This window comes from Aulostomus chinensis, chromosome 4 (assembly GCF_037954235.1).
Source record: "Aulostomus chinensis isolate RoL2024-O1b breed Wild chromosome 4, RoL_Achi_v1.0, whole genome shotgun sequence".
Taxonomy (NCBI): Eukaryota; Metazoa; Chordata; class Actinopteri; order Syngnathiformes; family Aulostomidae; genus Aulostomus; species Aulostomus chinensis.
Window position 1 is genome coordinate 19,421,047 of NC_141323.1, and position 23,460 is coordinate 19,444,506.

Here is a 23,460-nt window from a genome sequence, read left to right on the forward strand (position 1 = left end):
TGCTCTTGCGAGTTTTTCAGAAAGTCAAGATATTTTGATGAATCCGACGAGCTGTGGGAAGATGGAAACTTACTTATTTCAGTAAAATAGTGGATCTTGGTTTTTTTTTTAACATCTGCAGGCCAAAGTTATTTAAACTGAGTCATCTGGGAAGTTCAGAAGGAAAATTTGTATTTGGTGGATCTCAGCAAACTGACTGAATCCTTAATATTTAATAACTTGTAGCATTTCTAAGTACAATCTGAAAAGTGACTATCGGACAAAGACAGTGGGGTACAGAGTGAAATTTTTCTGTCCGGTGATGCACCAATTTCACTGTCTTGTTTCAGTATCGACCGATTTTCAACTTGGTTACCGTCATCGGTCTGTGAGTGCAAACTGGATGCAGAGAAGTACTCAGGACACTGAACTCGGAGAAACAATTAAGAGTCTAAGGGCAGCATTTGATGTTTGTTCTGTAACCTGTTAGGGCCAATTTGTACTAAAAGATAAAGTGATAGCTGAAAAACTTTGTAAACAGTTTAACAACGAGGAGTTCTTCATTTCTGTGACACAACGGCTTTACTGCAGGCCAAATAATTCGAGCAGTAAGCATCAATAGTATTGTTCTGAGCAACAGCGCTTAAATAAAAGTAATTATTTACGTCCCACCTCTGCCAACGCCAACATTTAACACATCTCCTCCTGAGTGGGGGACTCGTTCACCCCAAGGATCACATGCAGGTAGCGAACCAAGATTGAAACACGCTCCCTTCCCGTCAGCTAATTTGTTTGTTTCGTTCTGGGGCCACGGCTGATATTAAAAGATCCTGAGCAGCACGGCGGAGGGGGTGGGGGACAGAGGGAGCTTGGGAGGCAGGGATGAGTTTACAAGCCTCAGGTACAGTGAATGGGTGAGTGAGAAGATGCAGAAAAGAAAGGAGTGAGGGAGAGGAGAAAAAAAAAATCTCATCCACATAATTTTCAGCCTGTGGGCCCTAAAATGCAAATGACAGATCAAAGAGGTTTGGAATGGAAACTAGCGAGATTGGGAGAGAATATCATCAAACTGGGGTTATATATGTATGTTGAGGATGTGACAGAGACATGCTGGACCAGGTAATGGAGCTGACCTGTACTTGAACACTGCCCCCCACTGCCACTATCATTTCCCCGCCTGCCTTCTCTCGGAATTACAGCATGTACAGTACCACAAAGTAATTTACCCTCTCTGTTTATAATTCCTTTTCATTTCATGCGCAGCTTACACGGACACAAACTCCCTTCCAAATTCCCCCTGATCTGAAACAACAACCAGCGTTGTAATGTGTGTCTGGTAAACACAGAACTTTGCCAGCTTAAATGTTTGATATATTCGAGTGGTGTTTGATTTTGTTTGGCGAGACACGGCGAGCAAATGGAATCATCCCAAAATTTGCCAGAGCAAATAAAAGATGTTAAATCTCGTCCCTCAGTCTAAATAGCAGCATCGTTCACATCTGTCTCTATATACACAGATGAGGAGGAACATGCAAGGGGTGGAGGAGTGTGGGCACTGGGAAGGGCGAGCTATAGATAGAAACAGAGGGGAAGAAGGTGAGGGTAGACTCTTCACATTAATGCCTAATTAATGTCTGTCTCCCCATTAATGTCTAATTAATAATTCATGTCTGTCTCATCCACCTGCCGCTGTCATAACTTTCCTTGTATTCGAACATCAGATGTGACAGTATTGTCTTGCAGCAGAAGACTTTTGTTGTTGGCTGCTGTCTCGCATTGCTAAAAGAAAACAGATTTAAAATCAACATTTTATGGATTTTTTTTTTTTTTTTTTTTTTTACGATTTTTTTGCAGTAATGCGTGCATTTCTACTGTGCAATTCTGGAACTCCCAAACTATCAATTTGTTGACGATAGTTTTCTCTTATTTTCTTATTGTCTGACATATTTCCTGACCCAGTAAGAAGAGTGAAGGGATAATGAAGTAGTATAGCACTTGAGCAGATCATCCCAACTTTGATCTAAATCAGTGACCTTATTTTGAAGGAACGGGTAGTTGAGCAAACACTCACCTCCTAAATTTACTCATTCAATGTCTTTACTCGGGTAAGAGCGGAAAAAGTGCAGGCTCTGGAATGTGCGCAAAAAAATAAACATGCAAAGTTAGCGTTTCAAGGATATTCCGACAGGCTGTTTTTGTGAAGGAAAAAAAAAGATGTCTGACTAATGACACCTGCCATTCTGTTAGCGCTGTAGTAGGGGGCGGGTTTTTGAATGGATTTGGGATTTTTTTTACGATGCAAACCTTTGTCGGGTCGTCCCATTTTCGGTGTGTACGTTGCTACTAGCTCGCTAGCACAGATGTGGTCGCTTTATGTAGCGGCAGGAAGTTGCACGTGTAATGGATGGGGAATGCTGACTGAAATAAACCACCCAAGGACCACCAACCTGTAACACCGTTCTGGAACTACGCTAGAATTTAGAAAGTGAGCATTTGAAGGGCAGCTCTGAAAACTGTTTTTACACCGAGTTTACTTCGCTTCACCGAACAGGTTGGACTTGTATTCTTCACAGCATGATTTAAATGTAAAATAGGTGGAGTGAACGTGCATGCAGATGTGGGCAGGTAAGGGTGGATTTGGATACTGTTGGATGATCATATATACGTATAAAATCGACCCGAATGCTTTCCGACTAATGAGCCGGTTTTGAAATCGTGAGCTGTAGAGCGTACGTATATTTGTGTTAAATTTGGGGGAAATAATTGTCACGAAAATTTGAAATCATGGAATGTACAGGTCAACTAGCGTATTGTTGTTGTTGTTTTTTTCCCCTCAGGGGTAGTTTTCATTTTGACATTGACCTTATTTGGAGTTGACAGTTGAAAAGAAAAGAAAAATGAAAAACGAAATGAAAATCGTGTTGTCAAATCTACGAAAACGTAGCAGGTTCTTCCTGTGTGATTGCAGCACAGTAGCCTTCCACACTGATTGGCTATTACCTGTGACAGATGGGAGTGTGGGCGGAACACAGGGAGCAACAGTGCTCACGGAGTAATGCTTTTGTTTTTATTTCAATCATCAAAATGCTGAATATCTGATCTGATAAATGAAAACTCTTCTTCAATAACAAAGTGTTTGTACTTCACTACTGCCTACCTCCGGTCTCAGATGACCCGAGAGGGCTGGACGGTTCCCTTTGTGGCAGAGAGAACATTTCCTATTTGAAGTGATGAGGACCAATTTCTTTCTCCTTTCCCCTCCACATATTCTTTAAATCAACTTATTCATTTATGCAAAACACAAAAAAGCCACCAGCAAATTGCACCTCACTGCACATCTGCAACTTTGAAAAATATCCAGACACATCAAAAGAAATACACTTCTCCCTCCTCTGCAGAGTAAAGGTTAATATTCCAGAGCTCCAGTATCTCCTTTTCAGAAACAAAGCAGGTATCCAGTTGCTACTCAGCCCAGGTGTGTGTGTGTGTGTGTGTGTGTGTGTGTGTGTGTGTGTGTCATCTGCATCAGCATAGAGGCCCATCACTGATGTGGATTAGCGGTATGCTGCACTTTGACTCTCGCAAAATCCAAAACACAGCTGGATTTTATGGCTGGTCAGCACAACCTATGCAGGGCCACTCTCCTCGGTCTTCATCCTGACCCATCAAACACTCTTCTAGTCCCTTTATATTGTGGCATTTTGAATATAAAACCTTTTTTTCATCCATCCCTCCATTATTTTCCCTCTACGAGAACATCTCCATCCCGTTGTTATTGCCATCCATCTGAATGTTTTGCGCTTGGCGTCACCTGCTTTGCAATCGGATTTCTTCACAGCAGAATTAGTATGTATATTTAATGCAGCCTTTTCTTCTTCTTCTCCTCCTCTCTGTCTTTTCCTCTTTTTAAATCTTGATGAGTGATGAGGGGAGGAACGGAGATGAGGTGGGGTTTGTTCTTCTTGCATGTCTGGCGGATATGCCAGGGCCATGCTAATAAATGACAGCTGATTTATGCGTCTGTATTCTTTTATTTATTAAAAAAAATAGCAAGCGGGCTGATTTCTGATATTAATAATACAAGTGGATCCACTTTGATTAGGCTTCTGTGGAGAGCTGTGCATATTCAGCATTACAATTAAAGCCTCTGATGTGAAATAGGAATGACACGCTAATGAAGCGAGCTAGCGAGCCTGAACCGCAACTGTCCAACAGCATTACGGCCCATCTCGGATGAAGAGTAATTATACGAGGAACACTGAAATGTCATTAAAAATCTTCAGTAAGTGATTTAACCCACCATTCCTCACTAATGCTAGATTTTCTTCCCCCCCCCCCTTTGCTTCCCCCCCCCCCAACCCAATATGATGATCTCCCTTGGTTTTTCTTTTCTTTATTAAAAATATTCTTTTCCAGGAGGCCAAACTTCTCTTTTAAAAGTTCCACAAACAAAAAAAAAAGAAAGCACCAGACTCCTTAAACATATTGAGGTTTGAGACAAAGACGTAGAATTGCATTGTCGTAATTTAATTGCAGAAGTTTGTGCCGGTGGTGGCAGGTAATTGAAATCCTTCCATTATAAATTCCATTATGAATTAGTGATTAAGGCCACATGTGATTACTATGGATTAAAGATGATTTTTTTTTTCAAGCATCACCTCTTCAGCTAACTGCTCCAACAGCTTGATTTATCACAATAACGTGTAAAGGAGGAGAGTTCTTTTGGAAGAGGGATGAAATGTGTGAAAATGAGAGGAAACACAGCTGATAAGTGTTTGTGTGTGTGTGTGTGTGTGCGCGCGCGCGCGCGCAGGTTTGTGAGCGTGTGTGTTCAGGGGAGTGTTGTTTCTAAGAGGATTTCGTTAATCTGATCGTTCCTGTTTGATCCGCTCGTTTTCGCAAGATTTACCCGCAGCTTAGAAAGGTTGTTGTTGTTGTTAGTGTCAACAAATAAACTGTATCAAGTTACCATATCGTATTCATTAGGGCTATTGTCAAGTCCCTCTGGGCTTGTGTGTGTGAGAGACAGAGAGGCTGATAGGATGGGAATGTGTGTGTGTGTGTGTGTGTGTGTGGTAGATAATGCCACAGGCTAGAATTCATGAATATCAGCAGTTTCTCACCATTTTGTTGGGTTAATCCCGTGTTTCAGTTGCAGAAATAGACATTGCTCTTGCATACATTACACCGGTTCCTGCAAATCGCATCCACACAAAGTGAAAAGTACCTTTACGTTAAGACACTCTGATGTAATGATGAGTGAAGTTTCATGTATCCAGGTCACAGGGGTTTTTTTTTTTTTTTTTTTTCCCCTTTTTGCCTGTCTCAGCAGCACAGTGCCTTCAGCACAGTGGAAATTCAGATGTGTGGCAACGGGGCAGGTGAGTTTAGGTTTGGGTTTCTGTTAAGCTGCAGCGGCCAGTGGAAGGCAGAATTAAAAGTCTGACCTCAATGGGATTTTATTCGGTCAAGGTGAAAAATTGCTGACTGAAAAGGCTAAACAAGGGATGTTTCGACAAAAATGCGGGCCAGCAGATTTTATGATGGCACCCAAACCAGTTAGAGGACTTGGGTGGGGAATGGGATACAAGAGTCTCTTTGCTTGCCACCAAACCGAGTGTCATGCCTCCAAGCTATGCAATTATTTTTGCACTGAGTCCAAAATCAACTTGAGAGCAATGCAAATTATTTAAGACGCGCTTTTCAGGGCTCGCAATTATAATAATGATGATCTCAATTAGCGTTGCCATTGCCTCGGACTATTTAGCAGGCAATTTTGCAGCCTGGGGGCGAGGGTCTAAGGAGCTGACACGCATCGTCAGGTCAGGAGGGGATGGAGAGAGAGACAGAGAGAGAAAGTCTGCACTTTTAATCAATAAACTGTGAGACTATTTACCGTCTCAATCCCGCAAGGCAATGGTTCATAAACTGACCTAATTGGTCAGTGTTGAAGATGAAATGGATGATATGAGGACGTGGCATATAATTGAGAGAGGTGGAACGTAAAGCGCTTGGCCTCATACCATTACACAGAGATCTGCTCAATGTCAAAGAGAAATGGTGCAACATTTAAAAGTTTCTTCATTGTCTCGCCAAGTAGATTGACGCCGTACTCATGTAGGTACAGTGAATCGGAAGCGAAAGGAGCTAGCAGCTGTTTCGCTTCCCTTAAAATAAAGGACAGAGACGAGACAAAAACAAAAACAACAACAACAACAACAACAACATGATTTTAGAAGAAGTTGTATGATCCATTCCTTGGCTGGCTATACCTGAGCTATTTCCCCTTTTGACAGCTATGCTAGTTATCTACTGCTGATAACTTAAAGTCCTGTTTTTTAAAAGTTAATTAAATGCCTTTCCTAAATAGCTATGGAGTCCTTCAGATATATTCCGTGTAATTTTGTGTCTCCATTTTTCTTCCATAAACAAATCCACCAACTAATCACGACGATACCCTACACCAGGGGTGGGCAACCACGTGCCATGGAGGGCCGTGCGTATGCAGGTTTTCCTTCCAACCAAACACTTTAACAGGTGATTCCACTGATTAACACACCTTCAGCCACAGAAGAGTGTTAAACAGCGGAATCACCCGTTAAAGTGTTTGGTTGGAAGGAAAACCTGCATACGCACGGCCCTCCATGGCACATGATTGCCCACCCCTGCCCTACACAATATTTGTCCCAACTGCTGAAACTCAAAGAGCTGGTCAAGACAGCACAAACGGCTGGCAATCTTCACATACGATCTTTAATCTACGTTTTTTTAGCATCGCGACGGTTTTCTCCTTCACGACTTCCTTTTGCAGGAATCCAAACAATGTCAGTCTACCAGATGAATTTGCTGCGTAGAATGAAACTCGGGCAGCACTGCTTCCTCTCATGTTGCTCTGAGAGCAGAATGGAGAGACAGAGATACAGACTCCACAAGATTCAAAAGATTTGTTCTTTACTCACCCAGAGGTAGGGTGCAGGACACGGTGGTGCAGAGGCAAAGCGGAAGTTATACCATCAAATGCTACGTAGGTTCCTAGGCAAAAAAAACACAAACAAAAAAATAAGATGAATTAATGAACGGCTACGATAACTTTATCGTCAGATTTAGACAAGATTGTAAAAGATTCGTGAGTCACAAAGCAGGAGGAGGTTTTATGACACGGTTGCAGACGTTTACCATTTGTTGCTGTTCCTGTTGTGAAAGCGATCATTTTTCCTGTGATTTTTAATGTGGTGGTGTTAAAATTAGGGAATCATCACACAAGATATCTGTCACGCTGGGAGGAGGAAGTACGTGGACCCAAAAACAGTCAGGATTTGAGCAATGCTTAATTTGTAAATGATAAGGTGCCGGAACGCTAAGTACATATGACGGCTCAGGGGTGAGAAAGGGGCACAGGTCCCGGATCCTACACAGAAAACAACATACAAATGCCCACTTGCCATGATGTGGGACTTACAAGCCTCCATTTCAAATAATATCCATGGTATCAATGTTATGACGATAATTCAGTTATTTCGCCTCCTCTGCGCAGCACAGGTGAATGCCCACATCACCACAGGTGGGACTTGGAGTCTACAGTCAGCAATTGATTCTCAACAGGTCTAACTTGTAAAACAAAAAAGAGCTCACAATAAATCACACAAATCTTCCATTATTATTATTACGGGACTTAAAGATTGGCACGGCGGCCTATTGTTAGACGGTATGCTCACCATTTAGTTGTCCTGGACACCCCACATCACGTTAGACCCGGCTTGGCTAGCTGGAGGTGAGCCTGGCTAGCTGGAGGTGAACCTGGCTAGCTGGAGGTGAGCCAGGCTAGCTGTGGCGGCGCTAGCCTCCTGCTGCAGCCGCTTTTTGATCGTCAACATGACCGCTGCAGCTGCCCTCGTCGCCGCTTGTGGAGGCTTTTCTGACTCGTTTTAAGCGTCATGCGACTCTTCCTTCTTTTTGAAAAAAAAAACAGCAAATTTAACTGTCTTTTTGACATGTTGGCGTTGAAATAGCAGCTGTTTATTTCCTCTCTGCTTGCTCCTCAGAGGCGGCGAAATTCGAAAGGTGATTTGTTTGTGTCAGGGGCGCGGTTTGTTGGCGTCAGTGCATCAACAGATCTCCGACTCTTTCAAATGACGTTGAATCTTAATGAACAACATGAAATTCTAAGGATTTGGTCTGTAAATTTATCTATGCACATTATTGTTGTATTTTAAACATTTTTAAAACGTTTTCATATTTTCTTTTAATACAAGAGGTGCCCAAATAAGTACCGGAACACAGGGAGGCCAAAATTCAGAGGTGCCGGATCTTGATCCGGCAGGATCAAATTAACCCCTGGGTTTGAGTGACTGGATGATTATTTGTTCAACTACAAAATACATTAATAAATACAAGTAAGGACACAACTGGAGCTGAAACAACAGATGGAAGCAAAAGATTCCACCATATGACGAAAAATGACAAAATACAGCCGAACTTGTTAAGCAACAACAATCAGGTCGGAGAACATGAGGGAAGGAGCTGATCGGATAAGAGACACTGGGAAGAGGACTATGGATGGACAAGAGCGATGAACGGCTGAGACACAGGTGACTGACAAAGTGGGAAAACATACAATGATAGGAAGTACAGCGAACAGGCAGGAGTTCCAAAAAAAAAAAAAAAAGCAGGTCACGTTGATAATGCAGAGATCAAAACCGAGACCATGGCATTACAACCACAAAATGTCCCAAACTTAAAGTCTCTTATTTACGAAGCACTACCAAGTCCACGTCTCATCTGGTTACCTAGCTGTTATCTCATTGGTTGAACTCTGAACCAATCCAAAGTCTTTAGAACTTCCAGATTTTTGGGTATTTGGAGATTTCTGGTGTCTGTTATTGTGAGACTTCCTGAAGTACAAGTACGAGGGAAACCTATTTTTATTTTTTTATTAAAAGTTTTCTGTAAAACTGCACTGTCCATACAGGTTGTTTTTAATTTCGTTTTTTTAAAACTGGTCCTGCATGACCAAAGACAACAGAGAAAAAGTGGCACTCCCTTTCATACGGATGGTGGAAAGCTGACAGGATCCAAAGTGGCTTGTTGCCTTCCTAGGCAGATTCTGATAACGGAGAAGAGCCCGTGGTGCCGTCGGAGCCCCCCGCCCCCCCCCCCCCCCAAAAAAAAAACTTTTTACATACAGCTCAGACTGAAAGTACTTTTGAAAATACTATCGTGCGATGCTGGCTACAGAGAAGTTAAATACTTCTTCGCCATATTCTAAATCTTCCCTTTAACTTTTGAACATTTTCAACTAAAATACTTACATATAACACTTTTGAAGCTTCAACAACTATTTCAATGAGAATTGCCTTTTCAAAAATCGACTCCTATTCCAGCACATTCTCTCTCCCCCAGTCCCATACCTCACTGCCACAGTATATTAGAGGGTCCTCTTTCCCCCATCATTCATGTGGAAAAGGCTTGCATCACCAACTACCCTTTCTTTTATTCATCGCACTGTAAATAACTCCACTTTATGAAAAGCAGCCAGTGTGACTCACAGATACCTCTCTAACCACAACCCATTATTATTTCATGGCCTTTGAAAGAAGGGTCTATAGCAGGCGCTCTCACACTTAATGCCGGCGCTCCCTCTGATGTTGTGTAGTACACAGCGGCTCTTGTTGCACTCCGTATGCAATCCCTCACTTGAATTCACAAACACTTCCAAGTGCATAAATAGCACGGAAGATGTGTGCCTTGCGAGCTAGCTAATGCTCTGGAACGCCATTGCTGAGGAGATAACAGGAGCCTGCCATGGCTGATGCCTGGGACTGTCATGAGAGACGTGTGTGTGTGTGTGTGTGTGTGTGTGTGTGTGTGTATGCCTTTATGAAAAATGCTGTTGTTTTCAGGTCTCTCATGGGACATCATATGGTAAAGAAAAAGAACATGCATCAGCGTTACGATTAAATGACCAGCGGACATCATTCAAAGGGTCCCACGATGTCCCTGAGCACCCTTTGGAACGTGTAGACGGCTCTCGGCATACAGACGAGCTAATGGGCAACCTATTGGTCATGGTAGATTCCATTTGAATCTCAATGAGGGTGTCAGTGTGACCGACAAGGTGTAGTAGGTCTGCTGGAGTTGATTTAGGCACACTGCTTGTCATAGAGTTTTAACAGTCAACATCCATCAATCGAAAGGCTACAAGGCAGGTTTTTTTTTTTTTTTCCGTGCTTTTGAAGTGTCAAGAGGAAACTGCCGTCTTGAAGAATGATGGAAAAAATGAACAAAATTTCACATCATTGTTTTCTTTAAACGATGCTGAAGCCTAATGGTAATTAGCCAGACATTTTTTTTTTTTTTTAACATGACTTAATAATGTGATTCGTGCCAAAACCACTATGGCAGTAGAAATAAGGGGTTAGTCACTCTTCAGAAAAGCCTTTCATAGCAGTTCTTCCGTGTGCACTGGAACATGCTTGTGGTACATGAAAAAGTAGTGGGCTTGAATCATACAAAGGCTAACCCATTACAGGTCCAGAGGGGTGGGCAATACAGTGCCTTGTCCCACTCCTCTAAACAAGACTCTAGGTGCTGGAAGCTGGAACAAAGCCTTGTAACATATACATTAAAATTTAATTGTTTTTTTTTCCCCCCCCCCTACCCTTCCTTCACATCTCAGCTCCTCAAATGCCAGCTAGATTTTCATGGCTGTGCCTTTGTAGAATAAAAGATAAATGTGCAACAGCGGTGTTTTTTTTTTTTTTTTTTTTTTTAAACTCTCTGATGCTTGAGGTAGACAGTTGCTTTTTAAATTCCAAGTTTTGGTCCTTTATTTTATTCAGCAGTGAAATGCCATGAATACAGAAAATAATAACGTCTGTTACAATTCTCAACCATGACCTTCTAATGTCAGAGAACCTTTAACGTATGGACACAGTACACAGTAATGAAAAGTATCAAAAAAAGTCTCCAAAAAGAAATAAAAAAAAACAAAAAAACTAAAAAAAAAAAAAAAAAAAAAGAAGTTTTCACCAATTACATAAACATATGTTTGCTACAGTCCCAATTTACTGTATACATAGGAGGATCATATTCCCAATTATTAGAGAAGGATAGCAGTAGAAAGGATACATGACTCAACTGCCAGACATAATGCTTCATAAAGTATGCACAGAGGTACAAGCAATAAATACACACATTAGGTTAAGCCTTACAGCTACGCAAAGCAGATGCAGAAAAAGCAGGTTTGCTATTCTTAGCGAGCAATGAGAGTGAAACAGTAAAAATTCAGGTAAGTCAGAAAAGAAACACAGATTTTTTTTTTTTTCCTCTTAGAAAAAAGTCTGGTAAATTTATGGGTCCACCAACATTTTTTTTTTTTTTTTTTACATAAGTATGCACAGTTATCAAAATACAGACAAAATTAACCCAGAAATTCCAGACAATCCTAAAATCTAGTGGAGGAGCAGATCGCAGTTCTGGAGGTCTTTCTGGTATCATGTGCAAGCAACTATTTTAGACATTTTTTTTTTTACTTAATTTATACAAAACCCATGCAAATCTACAGGTAATATGCATTCTGTGGCTGACAGGTTTTATCCCTCCCAAAACAGTATATCTGAGGTAATGCACGCCGATGCATTGTCCGTATATTTAGGCCATCATCCCATTGATTTTTATTATTTTTATTAGTTCTTGTTTCCAGTCCACCAAATGATTTTAGACATGCATGGTTAAAACACAATATTCCCTTACAGGTAATCTATACATTATCATTCTACAAATGTTTGAGGACAACCTATTACAATGCAAATCTTCCATATCTTTGACGCAGGGAATGTAAACGTTGGTTGGTTCCTATGAGACAAGGAAAACGTAACAGCTCTTGTGGCGTTCTAATAACTCGTGCAATCTGTCATAATTGTTCTGAATTTGTGGTGCAGAGGTAGAAGCTTTTAAAAAGCCTTTTTGGGTAAGTGGGAGAACCCTTTTTTTTTTTTTTTTTTTTTTGAAAGACGTAGCGTCCTTTTTATTTGGTGTGATAAGATTATTAAGGACGTCGTCTTCAAGTCACTGACTCCAGCTGAGTATCAGAGCTTTTGTTCCTGGGCCCCTCTTGACGTGGAACTGGTGTGTGTGTGTGTGTGTGTGTGTGTGTGTGTGTGTGTCTGTGTGTGTGTGTTCTGGTCTGTACCGTATGTGTCTCTGTGTTAAGCTTTCACGGCCAACTTCTCGGCTTAAAAACAACATACAACACAGTGTTTCCATATTGGTCAGGCAGACGCAACGGCTGTTAGAGAACAATACAAACTCAGTTCTTTGACAGCGTACATTTGCTTGAGCTGGAGATATAACCCAAAATTGGCAAACCATAAATTCAGGGTGTGTGCGTGTGTGTGTGTTTCCGCGCATGTATGCTCGTCTGACTGAGTGTGTATGGTTGTTTTCTTTATCCCATACAAGAGGAGGCAGAATTTTGTGTAACTTTGGTTTACTGAAAACAGAAATGACCATTAAAGCAACAACACTTTTCTAGATGACATTAGCTGGGAGGAAATGACGGGACTCTTTTGAAAAAAGCTGACTAGCTATACAGAATACATCAGTGCAGTTGAGGGTTTGTATCCCTTTTGCTAACAACAGCTGTATCTGAAGCTCTGAACCACCAAGTATAAAGCAGATATCACCTAGAAAAGTTCACCCTCACCTTTGATATCCTCATCTGAAATGGCTATCATTTGTTTTTATGGTAACAGAGCCACATCATTTCATATCCACTTGAAATTATGACTTATTTGGCTTAACTAGATATTTTTCATGTTTGGTTAGCAATGTTTTCAGTTTTCGACACGGTTTGGAACAAAACCGCCACAGAAATAAGACTTTTTTTTTTTTTTTTTTTTTGACAGTGCCATTTAGAACATTACATAATCACCAGGTTAGGAACATAATAGTAAATAATAAAAACAAACAAAAACAAAAACAAAAAAAAAAACGACATGTGTAATGCATAAAATAAAAGGTTTAAAAACCCAAAACAAGCAACGGTGACACAATGATTCTGCACTTCCATGGAATACACAAATGTTTTGTTTTGGTCATGATCCACTTTTACAGTTTAAGTTGCTTTCTACCAGTCAAATCACAAACTTACAGTTCAAAGAAATCTCCAAAAGTGGACGTTCTCAAATTACACTTTCCTTCCTTCTCCTGATCATCTTTGTATAGGGCTAAATGAAACAATCCCAGAGGTTATTCGAAGGTAGTTTGTGGAACAAAAAGCTTCTCTTTGTACTAGTTTAAAGTGACAGAAGGCGGACCAAGAGGTGTTTGGTGGCTTCTGTCTTTATAAGCTATTAGCCATTGCTAGTGTTGGCTTTGGTTTCTAGCTGTTGCCTGTGACTGCTTGCAGGTAGACAAAGCTTTCGAACGAGGAGGTAAGGAGAACAGCGAGAAGAAAAGGATGCACAAATGTTTCATTAATGGTGTTTTACACAAACGAGCATTTTTTTCCCTCAAAGTCCAGTTTTTTTTTTGTTGTTTTGTTTAACTTTTAATCACAAAGACTGGAAGCCAACCTTTTTTTTTCTTCTTTTTTTTTCCTTTTTTTGGACATTTGCAACATTGGTGCTGCAGTTCCATGACTGGTGTTATTCGGGGGGGGGGGGGGGGGGAGGAGGAGATGGCATTTACAGTTGGTGGTGTCTTAAAAATCATATACTGAAATTAATGATGGTTAAAAAAAGTTGAAAATAATATACTGGTTTTCTTCATAGTAGCAACATACAGGCAGTGACACAAATTTCTGAGACTACTCCTGTGCAAATGAGAACAGAGCAACAACTTGAATTGAACCAGCAATTGTCTCTAACAACTACTGTGAGTTGGGTTATTCACAAACATAAAATGTCTTCCTTTTTGGCAGTATATGAGGCCCCTAGCTTTCAACGGAACATGATTTGCTCATTTGTGTTTCCCGCCCCCATCCATCCATGAGTCCATCGTCCTTGTACTGTATGTGGCCACGCCATCTCTAATGAAATAGGTCTCCGAGAGTTTAAATCAGACATCTCATGCCTGTCATGGGGATCCCAAAGGGCTGCAACAAAGAGTTCCTTTGGCCCAGTCTCCATCCGGATGCATGCTCAATAAATAGTCCCAGTGGTGAGAGAGAGAGAGGGGGGGGGGGGAGGGAGAGAGAGAGAGAGAGAGAGAGAGAGAGAGCTGTGGTTGCTTGGACTGTGGGAGTGGTTTCTTAGTCTTGCAAGGAGTCTGTGTGAGGGAAACAGTGCAGCTGGGCGAAGGGATACATCCACCAAAAACCATATCCTAGTCACTCCAGGTCTTCTGATAAGTTCCCTTCCTCCAGCTCACGGTCCTCCTCCAGCTCTGGACTGTGATTGGCTGTCGTCACCAATGACATCGGACAGTCGTCATCCATGTTAAGTGGCTCCTCCTTCACGTGAACTGACGGCCTACAACACAACATTCAATATAAGGGGTTCGCAGGTTTAATCACACACACTCACTTTTAAATCTGCATATTTTACAGCATCTTCAGAAACACCTGAAGGTATAAAAAGATCGAACATATATTCATACAATAAAGAGACAACAGCTTCTAGGAGCATGCAATCACAAATGTTTTGCTGCATCAAAAATGCCATTACATGCATTATCTAGCAAGAAGTAACAACCGTGTTGTTTGCGAGACGCTAATTTGACATGATGCCTCACGTCTACTGTAAGTAAGTGCATGAAAATTTCATGAAAAACACGGCCCATGTAAGGCCGATAAGCTGTGATGTCTCAGACATGTTTGGCATTTAAAAGTTTACTGATGACACCAGGTTGAAATACATGAAAAAGGAAAAGGGAGGAAAAAAACAGGCCACATGATAAATAATGGAGAATTTCTCATCCCTAAGCCCCCTGGAGCAAAGGCAGAGGAGAGGCTTTTTTATCTAGTTAATAGAAAGCACAGCCACTCGTTAATATGCAGGGGCTGTGCATGTCGCTCCTCAAGAGGAAAAACCGGCAGCTAGGTTCTGCCATTAATCAACTTCAGCCCTGGCAGTTCGCTCGGACACCATGATACATGTTTTTAACTCTAAATGGATGAATATCTTTAGCCACTGTCAATAAGCGGCGGGCAGAAAGCAATAGGGCCGTGAGCAAGTCGCCTCTCCCTTCACAACAACAGAGGAGTGGGCGGAAGGAAGAAAGTGCTGGGCGACTAACAAGAATAATAATGCTGTCACACACAAACAAGGCCTAACATGATCTGGGGCCCTAGCTGGGGAGAGGTTTGTGCCACGATGATAAATCTGACAAAACCTAATTATTTCTGACACATCGAATGCATCCGAAATCCCTGCAGACTTCGAGAGAGAGAGGGAGACTTATCAAGTAGTAGTACATTAGGACTTGTCTCATAGCCGCTCTCCTGGGCTGCCTTCATCAGTGGCGAGGACGCACGGAGGGGGGGGGGGGGACTTTGAATTTGAAAAGAATTTTAAAAGGTACAGATGACTTTAATATTCAGAGGCAAATACTGTAAATTAATATTCTGATGTGGTGGGCCAAGGAGAGGAGGTTGATCTTAGCAGGATGCGAGCAGCGCCATGAATATTTCTGTTTTCGCCATCACATTCATCAAGGCAGTGTAAGTCAAAAGCAAAACACCCCAGTAAGAGGTTACAGACACTGTAAAACATAACACATGGCAGCCACTGACAGCACCGACTTGTTTAAAAATCCTGAATCAAATCACAATTGAGGGCAATTTTATTTTGTAATACTGTTATTATTTGGTGTAAATTGGTGCCACTAAATTGGTAGTTAATGGAATATCCAACTGATGTTGAAACAATTGTTTGATTCCCAGTTTATCAAGATAACAGGTTAGATGATGAAACAACTTGGATAAGTTTCTTCTACTCATGTTAAATTTGATTCTAGACAGTTAAATATAACCAAAATTTGGATTACATTTTTGCCAAAAGATCAACATTTTGCATCTATGTCAGCTAATTTTTTTGAATTATTTTACGACAGATTCATCCCAATATGTTATTCATTTGATTATTTTCAGACGATGCCAGGATAAAGTTGGATCTTGTATTGTCGTAGAATTCGAGAGAAATGTAAGTTAGATAATGACGGCTGGCCTTTCAAAAAATGTTTTGTGGAAAAAGAAAGAAAGAAAAAAAAAAAAAAGAAAAAAAAAAGGTAGTCGGTCCGTACTTGAATACATCACATTGATCAACAGAGTAGAATGAGATATCTGAAACCAAGGGCTCACGCACCTTTAATATGCAGCTCATTAGATATTTGTGTGGCTTTGAAAAATAATATGCCGGTGCATATTCACTGTTCCGACACTTTATTAAAATATAGCGATGAGCCATTTCGTACTTAATGACTAGCCGCCATTATTGAATCATTCACCAGTAAACGCTGGACGCTGGATTGCTGATTAGTGCCAGCAATCATGCAGCGGTATGTCAGGGATGCAAATAAGGTCATTAGTCCACAGGCCTAATGGTGGGCTGGGGGACAGGAGAGGTGTGGGTGGTGGCTGTGGTGGGGACCAGAGAGGGGTTGAGCAGGTGGGGGAGGTGAAACGGGCTTTTTTCATGATAAAGTTTGGGAAATTTGCTGAAGTTGAGGACGGTAATTTTGCAGAATTTGAAGCTAGTATAAAGTGCTGCTTCTTAAGCATACCCCTCAGGGTGTACATGAGTGTATTGCACGTGCCCACATGCACACACACATACACACACACACACACACACAAACACACACAGAGCATGGCCTGGGGCGAGCTGGTTTTGCGGTTAAGCAGATAGCATTAACCTTTAGACACTGAGGAGAGTGAGAGGTTTGTCTAATTGTTGGCATTGGTGTCCTTTCTGGAGAAAGGCCTTTAAGGTGATGTACTTTGGAGTTTAGTGCTACACGCCACTCCATTATTTAGAGAGATCCTGGAAAAGTCAGTCATGAAAAACACATTTCTTCCATTTTGAGGTTCTCGTGGCTGTGTTAACAGATGGAGGGAAGGAGGGAGGGATGGATGCACCACTCATGTCAGTGGTGATGCAGCGTGGCCAGAAAGAAAAGAAGAGGCAAGAAAGACAGTCAACGCTGTCCTGTTATTAAAAGTTAAATGACCTGGGGGAGTGGGAACTCTGGGATTCAGTCGAGAACTGGACAGATTTGCTCCAGTTAACACCCCATTTCAAAGAAGGGTAAACATGTCCGGATAGATTAAAGTATAGATGTCTGGATGGTCTCACCAAACACACTTCTCCTTTCTGAAATACGCAAAAGATGTGAGATAATGTCGCGTGAGCACTGAAGGATGAGCATTATTAATATGTCATTTCTGCCTTTGACTCTGAACATATGTGTGTGTGTGTGTGCGTGTGTGTGTGTGTGTGTGTGTGTGTGTGTGGTTTTGAGACATCAACAGCTCAGGTAGAACACATTTTATTTCAGACATTCCTGAAACTTTTTTTTTTTTAAACACTCTTTTTCTCTCTGCTCCATTAAAATGGAAATAGGAGTGGGAGAGATTTTTAAAATAATTAATGTTACAGTTTCTAAATATTAAAGGGAAAAGTCTTGCATAAAATATAGTGGCTCAACTGCTGTAATGCAGGCGGTGGCGTAATTAAGGAGGAATGTGTAACTGAGCTTATTTATAGACTGACTGTTTTCTAAAATGTCAGTGTCATTGAAGTGACTGCAGCGGAGAGAGTGTGAACTAAGCCTTGCCCTCAGGTCAGAGTGATGAAGGAAACGCTGCTACTGTGGGTTAAATATCAGGCAATTACACTAACAAAGGCCAGAAGGACAGTCAATGAACTGGGTGTAGAGGTGGATGCTTTACCATCACAGAGGTACACAAATCGTGTGAGTTCGGTTTCCATCCAAATTTGGCGTAATTTAACAGTTTTCACATATTCAGCAAAAGAAAATGCAAGTTTGCGTGCGATTCCATCCACCTCTGGCGTGAGAATATGAGATGTTTGTTAACTATGATAAGCAGTAAAAGGAGTGCTCAGTCTCCCGTCTACAGCTGTGGAATGGGAGGGCACAGCAAGGTGACATAATTCACTCATTCTCTGCAATTGCAGAGATTTTCCATCATGTATGGGCCAACGCTTCCCTATCATTAAAGACATTTTTAATCGAAGTATTCAATTGAAGTTAACATATAGAAGTAAGAAAAAGCCCAAGAACAAATAAATATATCAAATAAATTCATCCATTCAAAAATAATGGATGACCTTAAAGTGTTTTTCTTAATGAAAAAAAAAAAAAGAGTCTTATTGTTTTGATATTTTGTTTCTTTTGTGACCAAAGGACAGAACATTCTGGGGATCTTGACAGATTTGAGATATAAAAAATGCAAAAATGCAAATGAAGGAAAACAAAAAAGGATGAATATAAAAGTTCCTGAGGGACATCAGAAATCGTCTTGATTAACTAATATTACAATGATGAGCCCTGACCATCACATGACTAACGGGTGATTTAATTGGCAGATCTTCCATCTGTTTATTTTACACTCAAATTGAAAATGCACATGAAGAGGATGGAAATGCACCTGGTATCTCACAAATAGAGCAGTGATTGGAGAATATTCATGTTCGTATCTTCCTGTAGAGTAAAGGTCTATCAATGAATCATGAAAATTGCTCCATTTCAGCAGCAGAGCAGCAGGAACTTACATGTGTACTGGTGGGGAGTATCCAGGGCTGCTGTGTCCGTTGGTGTCCAGGTGGTCAAGAGAACCGTTGAGGTCCTCATGAGCAGACTGCAATAGGGTGGGTGGGCTGCCGCTCAGCGTACCTGGAGGGCTGCCACCCAGAAGCCCTGGTGGACTCCCACCTAACAGTCCTGGTGGACTCCCCCCCATCAGTCCGGACGGGTCTCCCCCCAGGAGGCCGTGGCAGCTACCGCCCATTGGGCCTGTGGAGCTGTTGTTCATGAGGCCCGGGGTCCCCAGTAGGGGCAGGGAGGTTTCAGCCAGGGCAGCCTGCCACCGAGGGAGGAAAAGGAGGAGAATTGGTTGCAGGTAGAGCAGCAAGAATGAAGGATAAGGGATGATGATCATGTCAAAGGGGGAATGAAGTTTAAAAAGTGTAAAGATGAAAAGAAACGAGTCATATCAGTGCTGTTTACTCAAAGATTTGACATCTTCATTATGAGAATAATCTATTTCCACTCATTCACAGACTATTTTCGCCTTGTGACACCTTGCTGCCATCTCCCTCCCCCAGCTGCCGTTCATGTGCCCTTGTGTGCTTTGGCCTATTAAAAAAAGTCCCCAAAAACTTTACCTCCAAATAATAAAAACTCCTGACACTTTCGCCTGCTGTGCATTAAAGTTATATACTGTGATTAAATTTTTAAAGTTTTTGCCATGAGCAGCTCGCTGGCGTTCACTATGAAGCCAAATCATTTATGACAGCTTAGATAAATATTAATGCGCATGCCCTTGCATTTGCACATGCCCCTATCAATCTGAGGGGTGGCTGCTAGAGCTGAAAGGAGGAAAAGAACAGAAAGGAAAAAAAGGAGGGAGAGTAGCTTCCTGGTTCGACCACAGGGTGGCCTTCTGAGTCTGGAGGAGTGGAGAGAAGGAGGAAGTAAGGAAGGTGTGAGGGGAGATGCAAGAACACAAGAAGATAAAAAGGGAGGAATCTTATCATCAGGTGAGATGTTGCTTGCAAACATGAGTGAGACACCCCTGGTCAGCAGAATGATGTGGCAGTCTCTGGGTGTTTGGTTTCATACCTGTAAGCTGGCATTTAATGCAGTTCCATAGCCGAGACTGGAGGGCAGGTTTTTGACCAGAGATGGGCTTCTGAAAGCATTGCAAAGAAACAAGCAGTGAAAAGAGAGAAATTAAAAATTGCTATACAGAAGACACACAAGACATAAACATGAGTTCAGACTTCCAAACAGAGAGACAAAAGTGTTCCCTCTGATTGTCTAGCCATCATTGACCTCAAGAACCAGATCTAAGGAGAGAGTCAACAGGATTCATACCCTGTGATCTTCTGCGACCGGCGTTTCTGGTACTCCACCTCATCTACCGTCCACACAGCCCCCTTCACGTTCTCCACTCGCACGAAGCACTTGTGCAGACTGAGGTTGTGGCGAACGGCGTTCTGCAGACAGAGATGGCACACAGGTCAGCAGATGAGGTAAAACGAATCATTCATTATCCATCAGGAAAAAAAAGGAGGCTTGGAAATTGATTTTTTTCCTGTGCACTTTGAAAAAATTCTTAACATTCATGCACCATTGATTTAATTAGTAAAAATTGAGTGAAAGCGAATGCTCTTACAAGTCCTGCACACAGTAGATATCAATCAGAGTAAGTAGGCTAAAAGGAGGTAATCAGCATAGCGAATGGCTTATGGTGGTGACAGAAGTGGTAATGCCGGCCTTGATAATGGTGATGTCAGTAACCCTTTCTGCGCCAGAAAAGCTCTTAATGGACACATCACTTTAAATGTGACAGTATGTTGAGAAAAAAATAAACTGTTGTCAGTGAACCTGACGTCTGTATGTCTTCAAATTCTTACATTCCTACTACAAATTTGTCAATATTTTTAAAATTTAAAACATGAAAATAAACCACAGGGGTGTTTTTTTTTTTTTTTTTTTCCGTGACAAAATGTAGACAACCTATAGAAAATGCCTCTCATATTAATATGACCATAATTAAAACATGCTTCAGACTCAACAAATAATAACCTTGGCTTTAATATCCCTGCTGCTCATATTTATCATCTCCCTTAGCTTGGTGTGTACTGCTCTTTCTCTTAGAAAAGGGGATTCAGAGAAGAAGAAGAAAAAAAAACCTCATAAGCAGATCTTGCATCTGACCTGAAAATCCCTGGATTTGATTGATCTTAATGCCCATGGCTCTGAATATGATAATTTTAATATTAATGAGCAAATGAGCAGTTTTATTATGCATGCTATATAGTTAGAACTAATAAGCTTCTGGATGAGAGAGAGAGAGAAGTGGGATGAAGGGGGGGGGGATCCCCTGTTCTGAGCTGATGAGACCAAGCTGAGATATTAAACTACCTTTCTTTTCTTCTTTTCTTAAAACAAATTCTCTCCATTAATCAGCTGACAAGCCATCAAACTAATGCTTACAAAGGGAAACGATGAGCTCGAGATGTATCACCATGGTTATTACGTGTGTGTGTGTGTATGTGTGCGTGCTGATTGTGATTTCATTGCTATTGTGTATTTTCTTGAGGAAACCAGGAAAGAACGGAAACATGTTTGTTTGTGCTATAAATGTAACAAGTGTTGCAGCATCTTTGAGAACACAAGATTATCACACAGCGAAACATGACGAGCACTGTACCTAACAAACTGGAAAAGGGCACTGATCTTTCCCGTGTGCCCTTCTGAATTGGTGATCACACGCCCATGTGCTCATTTGCATCCCAAATCCAAATTAATTCACTTTACTAAATCTAGTGCTGTGACATGGCTTGCATGCTGATGAGCGACGGCTGAGTTTTCCCTCCAGTCCTCCGCGCACAAAGGCTAAAAGGCAGCTAACGAATAACGTGGTGGGGGCACACAGGATAAAACACAGAGGCTTTCTTTATCAGTAGGCAGACACACTTCTGGTGGAAACATTTTTTTAGCATTTTTGTGGAGAGAGACAGGACAATAAAGTTGTAGGGACAGATATACAAATGGGCTCTTTTGTGTGGGTAAATAAAGAGGACTCTCTCTGTGACAGGCCAATTCTCACTTCCTGCTTTAGTTGCACATGACACCACCCTGAACCCAGACAGAGCTTTATAGGAGCATATGAGCGTGCTTCTTTGGCTGAGAGCTGGTTAACAGGCAAGCAGCCATCTTTCTTCCTAATTAAACAATGATATGCAAGAGGATGTGGTTTCAGGAGTATGAGGGGATGAGGAGGTGGGGTGGGGGTCTCTCTTAACAAAAGGTGCTGATGATGGAGTGGCTGCTGTATAATTAGTGCGTCAGAGCCCTTTCCTCTCCACGCCAAGCCTCCGCTATTAATTGCACCAAATGAAAAAACGATATCGGACGAAGAATTCTCTCAGCTGTCATTCCCAAACAGTAAGGCAGAGCAGCGGAAAAAATAAATAGAGGACGAATTGGCTTCTATTCAGGAGAAAGGTAGACGGTGGAGAGGAGTGCCAGTGGCTCAGTGCTGAGTAAATATCGGCTTCCTTGAGGTTTTGTCTTAGCAAGGGGAAGGAGGTCAGGGTGGGGTGGAGATGGTGCCTTCATCAAGATTACCTTCCAAGTTGCAGCGTTGCGTCTGAAGTAAGCAAAAGTGCGTGTGAACCAGCTGTAGATTTCATTAAGTGTTAACTGCATGTCGGCAGAGTCCATGATAGCCTGAAATGAGATGACATCAAATAATGGTTTACTAACGAGACCACATATCTGACACACACACATACACACAGACAGGTTGAAAGAGCGGCCATGATTCATGCTGCAATTAATTTTAATCTAATCAGGCAAAGTTAATTTATTTCCCACTCACCTGTCTTATGAGGGTTGCATAAGTAAATGGCGGTCTGACATCTGCGTTCTTATAAAACTCGTAGTTTGGGGCAATCTCTGGAAAAATAAATACTGTGTCACCACCTGAAATAATTGGTAAATTTTATTCCTTTAGGTATTGAATTTACTCAAGGTTTCATCAAATTAAAAGGGGGGGGGGAGAGGGGGGAGAAAAAGAGGGTGGGGGGAGAGGGGGCACATCAAATCAGCATTTTCCATGTCTAACAAAATGCATTTTTAATTAATCTCTCTCGCGAGAGATCTTAAACACTAATACGTCTATAAAATAAGATCCATGTAGTTAGTTAGGGTGAGGCTGAATAATTTATGTGTCTTCACACTAAACACAGAGAGAGTAAATATAAACATCAAAGACGGACCATTTAAAATGCAAAGCTTCATACGTGAAATGTCTTAATGTAATAAATATTGTATTTTTTCCCCACAATTATTTGAACTTAATTAACATTCATGTAATATTTATGCACAGAGGAAGTTCTTGTCTATTTACATATAGAGTGATTAAACATAGGCTTGCTTTTAGAAACCCACTAGTAGAACCCACAAGCTGCTGTGTATGTATAGAGTGTGAGAATGAGTCTTTTTTGTGTGAGTCAGAGAAAGTGTTCAGAGATGATCATGGGATGCGTGCTTTGTCTAGAAGAGTGATAAAATTGAAGTGTCTAATTCTTCCTTCTGTAATTCTTAGTATGAATTGGTTTAATTTGAAAGTCAAAATTCTAAATTCAATTCTAAGTCACCAAGGGAAGAAGTGAGTTTTCCTCCTCTAAACTTAGCCATTTTTTTCATTCTTAATAATAATATAAACAGATGAACAGAAGGAGAATATCTGGTGTGTGTGTGTGTGTGTGTGTGTGTGTGTGTGTG

At 41.3% G+C, this 23,460-nt stretch overlaps 1 protein-coding gene across 5 annotated transcripts in view; it reads right to left on the reverse strand.

The window, feature by feature from the left end:
- Window positions 1-10,775: 10,775 nt before the first annotated feature.
- The window catches only part of foxp2 (forkhead box P2), a 102,670-nt gene continuing 89,985 nt past the window's right edge, over window positions 10,776-23,460 (reverse strand). For 3 of the 5 annotated variants that reach the window (XM_086202274.1, XM_086202273.1, XM_086202275.1), the window contains 6 exons: window positions 22,553-22,656; window positions 22,300-22,401; window positions 20,038-20,159; window positions 19,783-19,852; window positions 18,714-19,021; window positions 10,776-14,450 (listed from right to left, as the gene is read on the reverse strand). In XM_086202274.1, coding sequence (XP_086058400.1) covers window positions 14,309-14,450; window positions 18,714-19,021; window positions 19,783-19,852; window positions 20,038-20,159; window positions 22,300-22,401; window positions 22,553-22,656 — 848 coding nt within the window. In that variant the 3' untranslated portion in view covers window positions 10,776-14,308. The remainder of the gene's footprint in view (window positions 14,451-18,713; window positions 19,022-19,782; window positions 19,853-20,037; window positions 20,160-22,299; window positions 22,402-22,552; window positions 22,657-23,460) is intronic. The other 2 variants (XM_086202278.1, XM_086202277.1) reach the window with 2 other exon arrangements.